Here is an 18,552-nt window from a genome sequence, read left to right on the forward strand (position 1 = left end):
TGAGAAATCAAATTTCTTATAGACTTATGTCTCACTTTTAAGTGTCTTTTTTTTTCATTAAAATTTTGCTAGTCACTTTAGATATAGCAATTTGACTATCACAATGCATTGGAATTGGAGGTATACACTTATTTAACAATGACAAATCACATAATACATTTTTAAGAAATTCAGCCTCACTAGTAGCAGTGTTTAAAGCAATAATTTTTTTTCCATGTGAAATAATAATTTGTCTAGTAAATTTTCATGATACTACACAATCATCTAAAGCAAAGACATAATCACTCGTCAATTTTATTTCATCAAAATCAGAACTTCAATTTTGTATCACTAAATCCCTCAATTACTTTCCAATTTACCAACTGCATGTGCAATATTAGACAGGCCTAGAGAAGTTTGTCAAATGCAACAAAGAAACGATACTTTGAGAATATTTATGTGAAGAAAATCCTTTACTTAAATTTTTCTTTAACTTGATGGATGAGTCATAAGGAGTAGAAACATGTTTCACATCAAAATAATTAAACTTCTTCAACAGCTTTTCAACATAGTGTGATTGGGTTAAAATCATGCCATCATTTTTCTTTATAAGCTTAATACCCAAAATCACATCTACAAGACCAAAGTCCTTCATATCAAAATTTCTAGACAAGAAAGACTTCACATCATTTATGAATTTCATATTACTACCAAATATCAATATGTCATCCACATACAAACATAAAATGACACATCCATTATCATCAAATTATTTCACATACACACATTTATCAGTATTATTGATTTGAAAACCATATGAAAGAACAACTTGATCAAACTTGTGTGTCAATGCTTTAGAGCTTGTTTTAAACCATACAAAGATTTAACAATTTATTTTTTAAGGAAAAATATTTTCAAAGAAAGTGACATCTCTAGATTGCATAATAGTAACATTAGAAATTTCAGTCACTTCTGAATTAACAACTAAGAATCTATAAGTAATATTATGTAAACAATATCCAACAAAATATAATTAATATTTTTTTTTCAATTTTCCTTTTCTTATTAATAGGGATATTAACCTTTACTAGACACCCCCACACTTTAAGATATTTCAGATTTGGTTCTCTTTTTCTTCATAGCTCATAAAGATTTTTTTATAAGGTACTCTATTAAGAATACGACATGCAGAATATAAAGTTTCACCAAAATGTTTATTTTATTGTTTTTGTGTGTTATATTTTCACATGTTTATTATTATTATAGTAAAAAGCTACATATATAGAGGCAACCAGTCACTAACGTGTAACAACAAAATATTTACAAAAAATAACGTTAAAAAACAGAAAATAAAAATCAAACAAACTTTCTAACATTAAATATTTGTAACGTTCAGAAAGAAAATTGACCGAGTAAAACATTGGTTCCTAACATATAGGAATGAAAATTAGTAGGATGCTTTTAGTTTTTCACATAAACTAATTCTAAAAGCATTTTATCTTTAAAACCATCATTAATAAAGAAAATATATTTTAATAATAAATTTCAAATTATAAGAAAATATTTTTCAACATTCTCACACTAATTTATAAATTTTTTTAAAAATGAAATAATATAAAAAAGCATTTTTAATGGAGCATAAAGACTCAATGTATCCATTATACACATTTTGATAAAATAGGATGCTACCGCAGAAAAGACTATGCAAGAAGAAAGTATAAAGTTTTTCTCTCTAAGACGGTTGGAAAAATAAAATAAAAATGAAGGAAAATAATATACGAAGAAGATGCACAGTCTTGAATTAAATAACAAAATAACAGTAGCAAAATAAATTTAATTGACAACATATGAATAATGCATTATAACATACAATAAGCACAAGAAAAAAAATAAGGGAAGAAAGATGTAGCCTGGGTTGAAGCGCGTTTAGAGAGAAAACGCCTCCACTGCACGGGTAAGAAATTCTGATTGCGCTCCTCTCCCAAGATACGACAACCTGTTGGTTCCGATCGTGTGCAGCGAAAGAATCCTCAAACCTTATGAACACCAATGCTCTTACTCTCAAGAAATAAATTATTTTATAAGAGAAGACATAGAAAATTTTGGGAGAAAAAGATGAGGCTATAGTTCTGTCATCTTTTTAGAAATGAGAAAAGAGAATATATAGACACAGGTCACCTTAAGCAGCAAACAAAATATGACCGTTGGAAATATGACCGTTGGAAACTAACCTACAGTTGTAAAAACAAATCTAACAAACTAGTTTGACTCATTAAAACAAAATCTTAAGAAAATCTAAAATAAATATTTTTATTTTATAAGATAGAATTAATATATGTTTATAAATTTTAAATTAAAACACAAATATTTACCAACAACTTAACTTATTCAGTATTATCTATTCAATATGGTCAAACTCACGGCCGAAAAATTTCTGGTTCTCCTCGCATCTTGGATATGTTTTTGCATATTCAACAGCAGCCAAGATAACTTTCTTGGCACTGTCATCATCAAAGTTTATTTCTTGCAATTTCATTTGACTCTAACAGAAAATACAAAAAAAAATGGACTAGAAGACAATTATCACAGCCATAAATATATATTAGAATAAGATATATAATTAATTACTCTATAAATTATACTTTTGTTTTTGCCCAGTAGACAGTAGCAGACTCTTGTGGATGAATGTTAGCAGGTCTAAAAGTGGAAATACAGGGATCAGAACCAGTATTCTGACATGAAGAAATTTGATTATAAACACCCAGATCATGAGTAAGAGGAGTAGAAGTATCTGTAGATTCATTAGAAGAGCCAGACTCATGACTTGGAACTTCAACTGAGGAAGCAGTGGGAAAATTCTGATATATATTCTGTAAAGTAGAGGATCTTATTCTGGTTATCTCATATTTTCCTTAATGTATTATGATGTGAATGAGAATTCTCTGAGTTCGAGAACAAAGAAACCTCCAAGGAAAATAACAGAGAAGGGGAAAATTAGACTTCATTCAGCATTCTCATTCATATAGCAATTGCTGAAAGAATTCATAACAATTGGGAGAAGTTCCAAATCTTTGTTTGCTATTGATAAAAAAAAATAGAGAGATCAGTAACACAGCTGTTTGTTAACAGAAAACTAATTAAAACGGTTGTTATCCAACTGTAGTAACTAATTGAAAATAGTGTACCTACAATTATTAAATAACTAATTTATTTTAACGAAAACATTAAAATTCTTTGTAGAAGTAATATATAGTACCTATCTGAGTAGAAAGAAGATACAACACATGCAATTCTAGCATTCACCATTGTCTTTCGAGTTCCTTGAGGAGCGATGAGTCATGAGAGAAGTGAGGTTGCATGCCAGCTTCGTCAATGGCAACATGAGAATAAGAGGGAGAAGAGAACCAGATCTCTCAACGACTCAAATGTGTTACATTTTCATTTATATGTTATTGTTATTTTGGAATATTAAAGTATGTTTTGACGGAAATTTTAAAATTATAAGAAATTTTAAATTTTAAGAATTTTAAATACTTTAATTGAAATTTTTTTATTTTAAAAATTTTATGTTTGGATGGAGAAATTTAAAATTTAAAATTTTAAAAATTCTAAATATTTTAATTGAAATTCTTTTATTTTTAAAATTTTATGTTTGGATAAAAAAAATTAAAATTATGAGGGTGAAAAAAAAATATATGATTATTGTATTAGTTATAAGTGTATTCTTTTATGCTTACACCTAATGTATGTTTTACAAGCTCATAGTGTTCCTAGAAGAAAAATATAATAAAAGAATTTCAATTTTTTACCTTTTGAACAAAAATCAAAATTTCAAACTTTTAGTTATTTAAAATTTTATTTTAAAATTTCAAAATTTTAAATTTTTTAAAAATAACATTCAAACAATAAATTTTAGACTAAAAAATTTAAATTTTTAATAAATTATTTTCTTCAATTAAAATTCTCTAATCAAACACCCCCTTAATTTTAAAAAAATACACAATGTTCAATTAAAAAAATACACAATGTAATATAAAATAAGATGCACTGCTCGATGCTACCTCAATAGTTGCTATGAGAGGCAACACGCAACAATAAGATGCACTGATAAAGTCTGAACATGATTTGAACGGTCAGAAAATTAGGAAGCAGAAGAATCTTTGAGAAGTCTTAGGTTCGATGCAAAAGCTCTGTTATAGTCAGTTTTTTAACTTTGAGACGTCTGAACACTGTAATATAAAATATATATAAAAATAAAAGCTCTCCCTGAAGAAAAAAAAATGTGGGTTGGGATTAAAAATTATCCACACACCAACGAATTAGAATTAGAAATTAAGGATGTTGAAATAAGTGTTTATTTTAATAAAAAAAAGTAAATATTTTTTTATTTTTTAAGTATGTGTATCTAAATTATTTCAATTTAAAAGTATTTTTTTTTACTTATTTTAATAAATAAATCATATCTACTTCTTTAAAAATTGATTAATTTAAAGTTATTTTTAAAAAATTAGTTAAATTACTCATTTGGTCCTTATAGCTTCATGATTCTTATCTTTTTAGTCTTTATAATTTATATTTTAATTCTCTTTTAGTCTCTGTAGTTTAAAAATCTTCTTTTTAGTCCCTATAGTTTACATTTTAATTCTCTTCCCTGTAACTTGAAAATTATATAGTGACTAAAAAAATAAGAATCATGAAACTATAGGGACTAAAAAAATCATTTTCAAAACGACTAAAAAAGAATTAAAATATAAATTATAGGGACTAAAAAGACCACTTTCAAATTAAATTATAGAGACTAAGAAAATAAGAATAATGAAACTGTTGGATTTATATGGGTAATTTAACCTAAAAAATTTAAACAAACACCTTAAGAAATGTGTTGAGTGGAATGACTCGTGGGCTTTAGTTCATATGAGTAGCTCTAAATAGATTTTGCATTAGTCCATCCTAAAGCCCAAAAGAAGTGCAGAAAGTAATAGCCCACAACATCTCCACAAAAAGCAATTTACAGCAGCATAGTAGATTAACTAGTAAAAGATTAACTCTTCTAAGTAGACCCCCCTCCCCCGCCCCCGCCTCCCAAAAAACAAAACAAAGAGTAGCCCTTCTATCAAATTCTTTTTCAGACACGAAGTTCTGATACAAAATATTTTTTCGAACAAACTTAATTAAATATATTCCAGTTAAACTAAACATACATTCGTTACATTTAAGAAACTTTAACTCGAATTCAACAAATTTAAAATATTATGGAGAGTAATGATCATATTTAAAATTTGGTTTAATGACATGTATGATTAAATTGCTCAAGTATGAGCAAAATATGATTAAATTTGGTTTTAAATTAATTAATTAAAATATAATATGGGCAAAATAGATAAAAAAAAAAAAAAAAAAAAAAAAAAAAAACTCCTCTTATACTCAGTCGCACAGATTGTAAAAACTAAGAACGCATCGTAAAAGCAAATAGTCCCTACATTAATGGAATGACAAATTGGACCCTAAATGACCCTCAATCCAACAATGAAGTTGGGCCTTTCGAGCCTTGCTGGTGCTCGTATGCAGGTTGAATGAGTAAAATGTTTGGTTTGAATTATGTAACAGTTACCCGCATCAAATGGAAAAAATTCTTCCTAACTTACACATAAATTTATAATATTTGGAATAGCTTCAGAAAAAACAAATAATTTTTCATGGTAAAGATGAAACAACATATAGTTTCTACCTTTTCTTGATATTACCATGATTTTGTAAGGTAGAATCAATTTTGTATTGTCCAAATACACTATTAGAATGAACGCTAAAAAAATTGACGAATGTCAGTAGTAAATGTTCAAGCAAACATGCATGGTGTCACAACCGCGTGCTTCGATGCATGATGGTTTTAATAGACATGCTTTCAAAATTCACTCTCTTCTCAAGCAAGTGAAATTCATTATGGTCAAATACATCTTAAAAACTAGTTACAAGGTGTCACGGTCCTTGAGACACAAGCTACAAGAAAAAACACACATAATAATACCATGAAATTATTTCACGTGTAGAAGTATACTTTGCAGTTACATGTAGACCTCCATGCCGATAAATTTGGAGGATTGACATAGAGGACAGAAACTAAGCTTGCTTTCACAATCTTTACAGAGGCAAAGATGCTTACAAGGTAACAAAACCATGGTCACTTCATTGACTCTGCAAGCCTTGCATGTCATCATCTCTTTCATGTCGGTATTCTCCCTCGAAAGCAGATGAAAATCAAGGGAACGGCCATTGCAGCAAGAAGCTGTATCGTCGACCTCACTGTCACCACATCCTTCTTTACTATCTCTGCTTTGGACATATGCTTGCTGAAGGTTGAACTTGAGAGCAGAAATCATATTTTCATTATATCTTGCTCGCTGTTGCCATGTACCAGCTTCCACAGTCAACTGCTCCATTCGATCTTCGAGTTCCATGTTCCTCTTGTTGATGCTTTCTACCTCAGCTTCTTTCTCACGAAGTTTCTGAAGGACTTTGTCTTCGATGAGTGAGACACTCTGAAGCTGTGTTGCCTGAACCTTCTCCAAGACTGCTTGCCGCAAACGTTCACCCTATTAGAAAGGAGAAGATTAATTAGTGTCGCATCTTCAAAGTAGAGAAAGTTATTTTCTTCTCAGTTATACCGATGCCAAATCAGGCTAAAAAAACACAGTATAAAAAGGCATTTATATTTGAACATTGAAGCAATTACTCAAAAGAAAAACAGTTTATTGATACTGTCAAAGATTCAGTGCAGAATAAGAGAAAATGATGAAGCTTGATAAGATTTCTTTAATAATTCAATCAGTGATGCATATAAATGTTATAAGGAAGAAGTATACTTAATAAGCTTTTCTCACCAGTTGTTGCATTTGACTCACCTAAAGAAACTAAAGTGATCTCATTATTCAATAACAGCAAGAGGCAAGAAAAAGGAGATTACTCTCCAGCACGAATAAAAAATTGAGTATCTCACATATGATACACACCTTTTTGATAGCATGAATCAACCTCACTAATCATAAATATTTTTATAAAATGTTATAGGAGAAGTGTCACCCGAGAGGGAAGCAGTTGGATTTGATGGAGGAAAAATCAAGGAAAGGGGCAAAGAGAAACGGGGGCAGAACGCCGCCGGAAAAAAAATGAAATGCGACTGATTTCTTGAAGGGGTTTATGAGTTGGTTTGGAAAGTAAAATTTGTAGATCTGTAGAAAAGGGGAAAAGAAAAGGAAAAAGGGAGAAGAGAGAAAGAAAGGGGAGGTGGAATGCTGTCGAAACGAAATGACGCTGCCCGCACATGGCAGTCCGCGGCAATGGGTGTATGAAAGAGAAAGATGAGAGGGTAAATAGGGTAAAGGGAGGGAAGAAAGAATAAATAAATAAATCTTAGCCATCAATTTAAAAGACAGAGATCTAGTGGTGTTAATAAACTTGCACATGGTGGGAGACATGTGCAACTTTCCCACCGTAACCAGCATCTTAGAATAGATCTTACTTAAGGTGTATAATGCCTAGAATGGATGCAGGCAGATTCTTCATTTAGTCATGGTAACTCAGCACCATGTAACAAGAATTAAGAATGAGAATTCTCTCAAGCTTCCATTACATAACTTACATCCCACTTCTAATAGGTATCTCCTTTACTCATGTAACGAGAAAACTGAAAGTGCAAGCTTCATACAAATTACACAATATCAGTGAGAGAAGAAATACTTACATTAGCCTAGTGCAATCAAACACTAAAGAGATCCAATTATCAAGTATCAACAATAGAAGACACATCAGGTGTGCATAAATAATGAGGTCTATACTCTAATCATGGAGGAGTCTATCAAGTCTCGCAATAAATGGTTTTAACTTATAATAGTTTACCTTCAACGAGTAACCAATAAAATGGTAAACTAGACATCAAAACCCAAGCTTACCTGCACTTTGAGAAATCTATCTATCTCTACATCCTGCTGCTGCAACTCACACTTGATGTCATCACCGATGAGTGACAACAAAGCTGAGTCTCCGGTGGATGTCAGGTGAGTATTGTCTAGTGACAAGCCCAACCCAGTCGACACTGATCGTGGTTGAAGGAAATCAACAGAAGATATCTGAGAATTGTTCTCCAAAAAATCCTGTTCTTTTAGTCTCTTCCTCTCTGGCTCCAAACCATAATTCCATTGCAATTGCAAATCCACTCCACCATCACTGCCATCAGCAGGAGGAACAGGACCCGGAGCAAACCCAACAACATGAACTAGACAACAACAACAAACAGACAAACAAACAATAAAAAAACATCACACACAAAATCTAGGACTTAACTTACTATGTCAACCCCACAACTACCCCATAAGACATGTTGAGGAAAAACACACAAAAGACTTCAAAAATCTAAACTTTCCAGTGGTTGAATCATCATACAACACAAAAGAAACAACTTTGACTAAAAATAACCAAAAGGGTACCACCAACAAACCTAGCTAGTGTCATTTCCCTAAGAGTTAAGATTTTCCAGAGCATTGAACACATGTAACAAAAAACAAAAGAACCAAAATTGAACAAAGGGAGGATAAAGATGAAGAATTTACATACACGGAGGAATATAGGGTGGATGTTGGGACTGCTCTTGCAAATCAGTGGGGTTGTAAAACGCCACCTGCTGTGACATCTGACCATCGATTGTTTGCAGATTTCTGAAAGCAAAGGAAAACAATAAAGGGGGAAAATATAAAGAAGCAAAGAAGATTAAATTGTAAAAATAAACAAAATATCAAAAAGGGTTGGTAAAATGAAGGGTGGAAAGGAAGGGAAATGGTTTGGGATTTCAATAAATAGATAAAAAATTGAGAGGATAATTAGATTAATTGCCTGAAGTTTTTGGTTTGTGGCTGCTGTTGTTGTTGTTGTTGTTGTTGTTGTTGTTGCTGCTGGCTTTGGTAGTGCCGTTGGAAGTGGTGCTGAGGGAAAGCCATGGATGAAGAACAACAACACCGAGAAATGGAAATGGAAGAGGAAGAAGAAGTGACGAGGTGGTCGATGCAGAAGTTTCTTTTAATTTCCACACTTGCCCCTCATGCCTTTTTTTTTTCATTCATTCATAAAATAAAATGTTTGGACTAACCCCCAACTTTGAGAATCTGGCCCAAAATAAAACCAAACATGTCGTGCTTCTTAGAGACGTTTAGGTAAATAATTTAATTAAGTATTTGTTTAATATTTTTTATTAAATAAGAGCTTAACTTTCCTCAAAAAAAAAATTAAATAAGAGCTTAGCCAAAAGTTAAGTTAAAAATAATTTATTTCGATAAACTTTTTATAAAGCTTAAGAGAATCTCTAAAGGTATGGGGCAACTCATCAACTTTCTTTATAATTTTTTATATGATGACACATCAGTTTTTTTTATAACTTTATTAAACTTAGGCAGTCAATTTTTTAAATGGTGAAATTTAATGAATCTTTTCTTTTTTGGTTATGTAACTGTCCCTTAAATGCAACTATCCCATATACGTAAGTATCACTTCAGTCTTCAGCTAGCTCTAATGGTACAACCCAGTTTGATACCATTGCTCATTTGTTAAAGCAACATGAACAATTTCCATGGAAGAGGTAAAAAAATAAGCTAACCAAAATTCACAAAAAAGTCATATGGTATGTTTGGTTTCACATCTTAAATGTGATTTTTATACTTTTTGAAAAGTTAATAATTATAATTTTCACAATTCAAACGTAATATATTATTTCTCACCGAGTTTTCAAACACGTATATAAGTCATTTTCATAAATTAAAATAAACTTTTTCAAACACCAACTTAATATATATATATTATTTTATCTTCATTACATGTGTTATATATGGAATGTTAATTTTCTGTCACTTTAGGAGTATATGATAGTAAAGAGATTTAGCTCCGTAAGATAGTAAAGAGATTCATTTACATATAAGTTAATTTATTTTGAGTATTGTAAAATAATTAAACAAAAGTAAAAATTGAATAATGTGATGTTTGGATTAAAGTTGAAAGAGTTCAAAACTAGTTTTACTTCAGAAGTAGTGACAAAATTTTCTTTCTAAACTTATTCGTTGGAATGTCCAATTTTACTTCTAACTGTAAACCAAACATAACCAATGCATAGCCACCATGTTTAAGTTTAAGGGAAAGCTCCAGTTTCCAAAAATGTGAACAAATTGATAAACTGGTTAACAACACATCTTACTGTAGGGTGAGAGCCGCGTCTGAACTTATAGGTAGAGAGGTAGTGATGATGGAACATGATTAGTGATCATTAGTGTAAAGTGATTACCATAGAAGGAATTTAACCTCTACCTTCTGTGTCTTTTCATCAACATGCATGCGTGCCTTAAATCTTCATCTCATGCTCCAAATCTTTTTCATTCCCGACACTCCACAAACTCCTTCCTAGCTAGGTAAGAGGGTTACTCATTGCATGTTTTTTTTCTTCAATTATTATTTATTGCTAACAGTTCATGCTTTTCCTGTAAGTGCACATGCTTCTTCTCTTGTTTCTCTGGATGTCTCTGTCTGTATTTTGTTTATGACAATTTTAGACTGGTAGTAATTTCATCCCTTCTCTCCCAACATGCTTATTTTATAATCATTATCCGCAAACTATTTTTGAGATTATACAATTCGGGTGGCGGCACAGTGAAACAAAATCGTGGTCAATCCCACGGTAAATATAAAGCAATACATTGTTGTTTCTCAAAATTCACGGTGACACCACAATTTTTGCCCCCAAAATCGATTTTTTGTGGTATCCAAACACACAGATTATAACAAGCCTAACAACTTAAACGATAACCGAAACTAATAGTGTTTTTACATTCGGCTTTGTTCTAGTTGGATTAGAGAGGCCTTGTGCAGTTGTGTCTGGCGGACCTACAGCCAGCAGAGGGTGCACTTGCATCCCCTAATTTTTTAAAATTCATCAAATTTATGAATAAAATCTTATATTTTTATATTTTATTTCATTTATATTTATATAATTGAACCCACTAATTTTATTTTTTATAATTTACATTCACTGACTTAGGATCTTAGATCTGTCACTTGTTGTGTCCACTTTAAATGGAAATTAGTCACCATGCAAGTTGCAACACGTTAACTGATATTATAAGGTAGGGTCATTCTTGAATCTAGAAGTACTGGCGAAGATCACAATATTGTTTTCTCTGCTCTAGCATTGTGTACATCGATATGCAGTTTATTGAATATATCTAATCATCCAAGAATATAACAGATCTAAAAATATCACAAGTCAGTCACAACATGTTGCAGAATGTTCATTAGCTGCATTTTGCAATTGATGAAGTTATAAAATACTTGTACATTTTTATGCAAGTGTCAACAATGGCACAAAGACTCTGTCAAACTGCTACAAATTAAACTGCACCAGGAACAACCCAATGGAGTGTCATATAGTCAGCAGATTTAAATGTAGATTATAATGCCTGAACAAAGCTACCCTTTTACGAGGCGACTTGCCATCTAAAAAATTCTTTTCTCCCTCAATGAAATCGAGCTGTTTAAGACACGTCTGGAGAGGGTTTTCCAATCTTTGTTGTATCCATAAACGGTTGTGGCATGTTGCCGTAGAGTGCATCCTTCATAATTGCACAAAGAAGAGTCGTTAAGCTCGACATATTAAGAAAAATGAAGTACTCATCATGACAAGAAATTATTGTATAGTCTAAGACCACCATGCATCCATAGTCTCGACAAGTTTTCACGTGATATATAGTTGAGTTTTAAAATTTATGATAAGAGTTAAAAAAAACTCAGCTATGTGTCATATCAAGATTGGTCAAAACTATAGATTCATAATGGTCCTAGATCACATGATAATTTTTCCATCATGACAACTATGTAAGATGATATTGAACGGTTGAAGTATTGAACACAAACCTTAATAGAGGGATGAAAAGTGGATGAGGTATCCGAAGTTGCTATGTTTTTCACGGAGGGTACACCAATAGACTTATTTGAGATGCTGCATTGCTTTGGAAAACTAAAGGCATGCCGCACCAAGCTTTCATCATTTGAAGATGAGGCAATTGCACAGGTAGAATTCTGAAATCCATTACTCCCATCAAGATTCAATCCAGTCTGAGGCATTATCATAGGTCTTAGTCCTCCTGGCAAAGACATTGGATGCAAGCTCAAACCATTTCTCATCATTAACATCTGCAGAATCAATCACAAGTACTAAAATTGACAATTAGTCAATGAAAGAGTAATGAAACCAAATAACCTAAATGTGGCAAGACAACTTCCAAGCCTTTTCTTTTCTTTTTTTCGCCCTCGATTAACTAAAGTGAATCAGTTAATACTGTAGCCGCTTGAGCATGTGTTATAGGTTCAAAATATCCTACCAAGTCTATAATGTGTTAGCGATGTAATATAATAACCATTCACGTGTCTTTGCCTAACAACTTCAACTTTTAGGATGGTTGGTTCATAACATAGTAACAAAACTTCTATTACCAAGGGGCCTAGAGTTTGATCATTGCTTGTATATATTCTTCTAATAAAAAGTTGAATTTCAGTACAAGGTAAATAGACCTATGAATCATTCGTACTTCAAATGCAATGGCTCTTGTTAAAACTGTAATCTAAAAATCATATACGTATCTTCACCTAACAGCTTAAGTTTTTGGAAAAATTGGTTAGTCACAAAATATACCAAAAAGAATTGAAACAACTTCAGAAGGACCATAGTGAGCATTTAGTCTTGTTTCATTGACGCACATGCCATAGTTAAGGACAATGTGTAGCACACAAATATTCAAGAGTTAACTGACCCTCTCAAGTTATGTAGCACTGATGTAAAGTTTATTGGTGACTAACAAAAGAAACCCTCCTCCATGCCAAATCAAGGTTGAACATGCGAACAAACAGTCATAATATTTGTTGTTTATTGATTCTGTAACTCAGCCTAGCAGCATGATATGTAGATTGCACTGCCCGAAACAGGTTTTAAAGTTCTCAACTGTTCATCTCATTGGAAAATCTCCATGAAAAATTCATTCTTTCGTTCATAATAAAAAAGTATGAGAACCGTTAGCAACACACTTTCTAACATAAATCGTTGCATGGTTTAGGACCACCATGTGTCTATAATCTCAACCATAAAATAATTTCTCCTCTCTAATACACTTTGCAATTGATTAAAAATTATTAGAAACTATAAAACTATGAGCAAATTGAGAGGTTATTCAAAAGACTGTGTTAGAGAATGTATTGTTTGCTCAAAAAGTATTCATGAAAAGGAAAATCCTATTGTGAAATAAGTAACTAAATGCAGAGAGGACAAAAGAATACATATGAGTCAAGTAGGGAACAGAAGACATATCCAAGGAGGTGATTAATATAAATATCACAAGTCGAATGAAAGAAAACTCACTTGCACTTGAAGCTGGAGCTGCTTTAAATATTCTATGGCCTCATCTAGCATTGAAGCTTTGTCTGTCTATTGAAAACAAACACAAAGGAATCATCAAGAAAAAAATAATTCTAAAGAAAAGAGAATAGTAGTATTTTGTAAGATTAATCAACTTAATGAAGAGGCAAAATGATTATAAATATATGTAGAGATATTGTACCTTGTTGGAATTTGGAATTAAATTCTGTAAGGCTTTCATTTTCTCGTTAATCCTACTCCTCCTTCTCTGCACACATCAAAATCATCAATCAGAACTAAGAAAAATAGAAAGATTTCTCATAAAATTGAAAGATAAAAACAGAACCTTTTCAGACAAATTATGGAACTCTGCAGCTCTACTCCTCTTTGACGAAGAACGTGGTGGTGGGACAGGTTTCGATGCCTCCACACTCTTCTATCAAAAACCAAAAAAGAAACTTCCACTCACTAACAGAAAAAAGGCCATCCAAAATGCAATTTTTGAATTTCCAAAAGAGATACCCAACTCTGTGTTCTAAGTTTCCTTAAAGCTTTGAAGCCAAAATCATATAAACTATTAGCAAGGTTTTAAAAAATAGTCTACTACTACAATTTTCTCCATAACGTCAAGATTTTTTAAGTCTTCATGACCGCAATTGTAACTACATCGGCCCTATTTTCCTACAATATTAAGGATCGCGACAAAAATGCGACCGTGTGACCGCAATTTAAAACCTTGACTATTAGCAATAGAGAATTTCGATGTTGAGCAAGTTTCAATTTTGACATTAAAATTGAAGAGTGGGGTCTAAAGGGTGTGTGTAAGTGATGACGCTTTTTTGCGGGGAAGCAAAAAAGAATTGGAAGGACTAAGGAGTGGTACCTCAACATGAGAAGAAGTGAAATCAGGGGTGTGATTGTTGTTGTGGTTGATGTTGTGTTGCTTGAAGGTGGTGGCATCAGAGGCAGGGATGTAATGATGGGGGTCAGAGAAATTGAAATTTGAGGGAGAGGAAGGAACAGTGTTGTTGTTGTTGTTGCTGTTGATGTTGATGGTGGTGTTGTGTGGGGTGAAATCAGAAGGTGAATGATTGGGGTCCATTCCTAGTGGGGGAGAATTGTGGAGGAGTTGGTTGAACAAGGTTGAGAATTCTTCTGAATCAGGAGGAGGCAAGGCTCTCCCTATATCTCCAGCCATTGAACTTGAAAGATCAAAGCCAAAACTGAAAGAAAAAAGAGAGAGAATGAGAATGTTGATGTTGGTGTTGGTGTGCTCTGTTATGCTATGCTCTGCGCAGCAGCTTGCAAATAGCAGCAAAAATAGGACAAGAGGATTTTGTGTAAAGCGGGATTAACGTTTTAAATTGTCTTTATTACACTGTTTTGTTTGTTCGAGGTCGTTTACTGTTGTCATTACAATTGATTACTCTCCCGCCTCTATTACTTATCTTACTTCCCTTGCTGCATATTTAGTTTACGTGTGTTTCTCTTTAAATTTAGTTAGAACTCGTAGTAATTTAGAAGGATTGAGCTTTTTCGAACTGAGTAATTCAGTTTGCATAATTATATACTCACCATAAACCATCAAGTTGTTGGTGGGAGTTATATTAAATTTGATTTTCTTAAATAAAATTTCGTATTTAAGTCTAAAAAAATATAATTGAAAGAAATATTAATAACATGGAAACAAACAATATATACTTATCATGTTATACACCAAAATAATTACTCACCATAATATATGGTAAATGATTTAATTATTATTAATAATAAAATTAACAGTTAATTTTTTTTGCAGCTGTGATTATATACTCTATCTTTCTTTAGAGAAATCAAGTCTATTTTTGTAAAAAGAAGGAAAAATCAAGTCTATTTAATGCATATTTGGTAACATAGTGAGATCAAACTCACTATAAATTTCTGAAACAACAAGTGGTTGTTTTTATGTTGATTTCAACATAATTTTATTCTCAGCTTCGATTCCTGTTGCTAATTTAAACACATTTTTATGTTATCATTCATTTATAGTAGATTGTTACTATCTATAACAAGTTTATTGATTTTTATAATTATTATTTAAAAAATTATATTTGATATGATTTCTAATTTATTGGCAACGTATGGAAAAACTAAACTTTTTTATTTTTCTTTTAATTAAAACTAAATAAAAGTTGTGTATGTATATGTTGGTGGTTATAAAAGAGGAGATCAATGTACTCTAAGTGCTAAACAATTTTAATTATGTAACATGAGAGCACAAAGTCAAACTTTTTACGAATAGTCAAATTCTTAGCTCGGTGATTTCTACATAAAAAGGAGTCATTCAGATATCGCGATACATATTTTTCATTTAAAAGATCCTATTGAAATTAATATAAACACATTTCAATCATATTTAAATATTTAAAACTATTTTCTTAATTAAAACTAATTTTATCGACTTGTAAATTAAAGAGACACTTAAACCAAAAATCATAAAGTTTTTTTGGTTTACACAAAAAAACATATTTAGTTGAATCTATTGTATACCTTAGGATCTCACACACACAAAATAAAATGTATGCATGTCGATGCGTACATAAATAATTCGTACTCAAAATGCGCACATTTGTTTTTAACGATTTTCTTTTTATCTCAATACGAAGATGGGCATGAATGATTGAATTCGTGATAAAATAAATTAGAACTTAAATATTTTGAAAAAGAAAATTATCATTTGTAGTCTGCTAAGTTATTTTCTTCTAGAAAAACTAATTATTTATTGCAGTGTCAGAAACAGTTTATAGTTATTGCTATTTTATCTTGCCGTGAGTTTGACCATGGGTTTTCAATGCTTAACGCTTAACCTGCGAGACAGTTCAGAAATTGAAGTGAACTAATAAATAAAAAATATATCAAAAAATAAATTTAAAAGATTGAAACGATGAAAAATGAAAAGAAAAGAAGAAGAAAAAAAAAAAAAAGCAAAAGTCAAAAGACGTCATAGTAATCTTCACCGTCTTATCCAACCAAACGAGACCAATTTATTATGGAGCCAAAATGTGCAATTCCCGAGGCTACTTTTGGTTGCGTGTTCTGCTCACAATTTTTCCTAATACAATACACCTACTACTACCTTCTTTTCCCCCCTATTGCTTGTAAGATTTTTAAAAAAAAAAAAAAATCAAGCTAGGAATTTCGGATTTGGCCTTTGGTTATTTTAGAAATGAAAGATGCTTTAGGACATAAATTAAGAAATTTAAATTTTTTTTATTAAAATGCATAAAATCATGTTATTATAATTAATTTTACGTTTTTTCTATAATTTTTACCATAATTTTTTTTTCATTTTTTAAGTCAATATCTTAAGTGTACTCTTTAGATATTTAATAGCAACAATTAATAAAACAAAACAAAATTTAATGGATGTATCTCACTTGATAAACACACGTTATCATCATTAAATTTGTGGGGTGAGAATCCTTCGGATTGAAGATTAGTTTCGTAATAAACTAAAAAAATTTAAACTTATAAAAATATCTCGAGATTCAATTGGAGAGTCAAATATTTTAATTTTAATGGCTAAATAAAGCAAAATAAATTATGCTATCATGTTATGATTTGAATTTATTATAATTGAATGAAAATATTGTTCATCTCACATTATTTTTTTTTGGATAATATCTCATATGTTTTAAATTAGAGAGAGAATATATTTAGATGAAATAAAGGAAATAATGGGCTGGAATGCCAATGAGCTTACTATGGGCCCTTTGCCATTTCCTTTACGGTGACGGGTCAGTATTTGATTAGCTTCTCCTAACTTCAAGCTTTTTTTGTTTATGGGTATCCGCGGGTAGAGTCATTAAGAAATCCTGAATTGATTTAAATTGATCTAAAAAGTTTGAATTAGATTATTTATGTATTTGGATCAAAACTGAATTAAATTAATTAAAATTGTTTATATATGAATTGTGTCATGAGTTTAGATTTATAGATCCAATAAAAAAATTTAAAATTATTTTGTTTGGTTTTAAATATTGTTAATATTGAGACTCCAAATGTTGGAACTACTAGTATTAGATCGTCTTAAGGTATTACTTTTAGGTATATTGTTGTTATTTATAATATTAATGGATCATATTTTATTCATTTATTCCAACAAATATGATTGCAAAATTTATTGTAAGAAATTAGTTTATAGGAAATAATTGTAATTCAGATTATTATAATAAATCTTTTAAAGAACATTTTATTTTAGTTTATAGTAGTCTATTTTAGAATATTAGGTTGATAGTATTAAATGAATCTATTTTAGAACATTTGATAATATTATATTAATTGTAATAGATATTTGAATGAATTATGATATAAAATAATAATTCTAAAAATAAAATATTAGATTTAAATGATTAATCTGTTAGCTCAAATCGAATCAAATCGTTCATAAATAGATTGGGTTGGATTTCAAAAAAAATGGTAAAAATCAAACAAAATCAAACTAATTAAATTTGATTTGGTTAGGTCCTAAATTTGACCAAAATCGATCCACCAACACCCCTATTCTTGTCTTCGAGGCTCCCAAAAAAATTGACCCCATATCATATACTAATATTGTATTTTAATATAAATATTTATGTATAAATAAAAGAATAGTACTACTTGTAAGATACTTTAAGTGGTAAAATAATTGGTTTGAAAAACTTTCTATAAAAAACAGATTTTGATAAATAAAAAATTACTTACAGTACATGTCTAATTCTTCTTGCAAAGTTGTTACAGTATGCTTGGTTCTATCGAAAGTATGGGGGATGAAATTGAGTAACAATGAAATACAATAAAAGTGAAACTGGGGGTGTTTCTTATTCATGAAAAAGGGTTGAAAGTGGTATAATGAATATGGGCTCCATGCTGGAGAACTTTCATCTCAAATTGAGATCAAATGCGTTGAAAGAGAAGAATCAGAAGATCACGGTTCCACTTTTTTTGCTTTGGCAAAACCGTTCCTCATTTTTTTTTTATTTGTATTGTGGGACTCGTGTTCACTATTAACCTGTGACCTTATGTTGAAAGCCAAACCTTATGTTGCTCGTCCTTCTCCTCACAACACCTTCCAAAGAGGTAACCCAATCTACCAACTAATTTCGAGTTTCTAATAT

At 30.9% G+C, this 18,552-nt stretch overlaps 2 protein-coding genes across 4 annotated transcripts; both read right to left on the reverse strand.

Moving 5' to 3' along the window:
- Positions 1-5,830: 5,830 nt before the first annotated feature.
- On the reverse strand, positions 5,831-9,094 carry LOC114385310 (probable BOI-related E3 ubiquitin-protein ligase 3). The gene is made up of 4 exons (XM_028345331.1): positions 8,863-9,094; positions 8,587-8,687; positions 7,926-8,248; positions 5,831-6,569 (listed from the first exon to the last, which is right to left on the reverse strand). The coding sequence occupies exons 1-4, from the start codon at positions 8,964-8,966 to the stop codon at positions 6,042-6,044; spliced, it is 1,056 nt and encodes a 351-aa protein (XP_028201132.1). The 5' UTR covers positions 8,967-9,094; the 3' UTR covers positions 5,831-6,041.
- A 2,190-nt stretch (positions 9,095-11,284) lies between these two features.
- LOC114384481 (transcription factor ALC-like) lies at positions 11,285-14,746 on the reverse strand. Of its 3 annotated transcripts, none has more exons than XM_028344150.1 (6): positions 14,298-14,745; positions 13,761-13,847; positions 13,617-13,682; positions 13,418-13,483; positions 11,920-12,198; positions 11,285-11,618 (listed from the first exon to the last, which is right to left on the reverse strand). In XM_028344150.1, exons 1-6 carry the CDS (start codon positions 14,610-14,612, stop codon positions 11,541-11,543), a joined length of 891 nt encoding a protein of 296 aa, XP_028199951.1. In that variant the 5' UTR covers positions 14,613-14,745; the 3' UTR covers positions 11,285-11,540. The 3 variants fall into 3 exon arrangements, with proteins under 3 accessions (XP_028199951.1, XP_028199949.1, XP_028199952.1); XM_028344148.1 differs by having other exon boundaries at positions 13,761-13,850; positions 14,298-14,744; XM_028344151.1 differs by lacking the exon at positions 13,761-13,847 and having other exon boundaries at positions 14,298-14,746.
- Between the last annotated feature and the right edge of the window lie 3,806 nt (positions 14,747-18,552).

This window comes from Glycine soja, chromosome 14 (assembly GCF_004193775.1).
Source record: "Glycine soja cultivar W05 chromosome 14, ASM419377v2, whole genome shotgun sequence".
NCBI lineage: Eukaryota > Viridiplantae > Streptophyta > Magnoliopsida > Fabales > Fabaceae > Glycine > Glycine soja.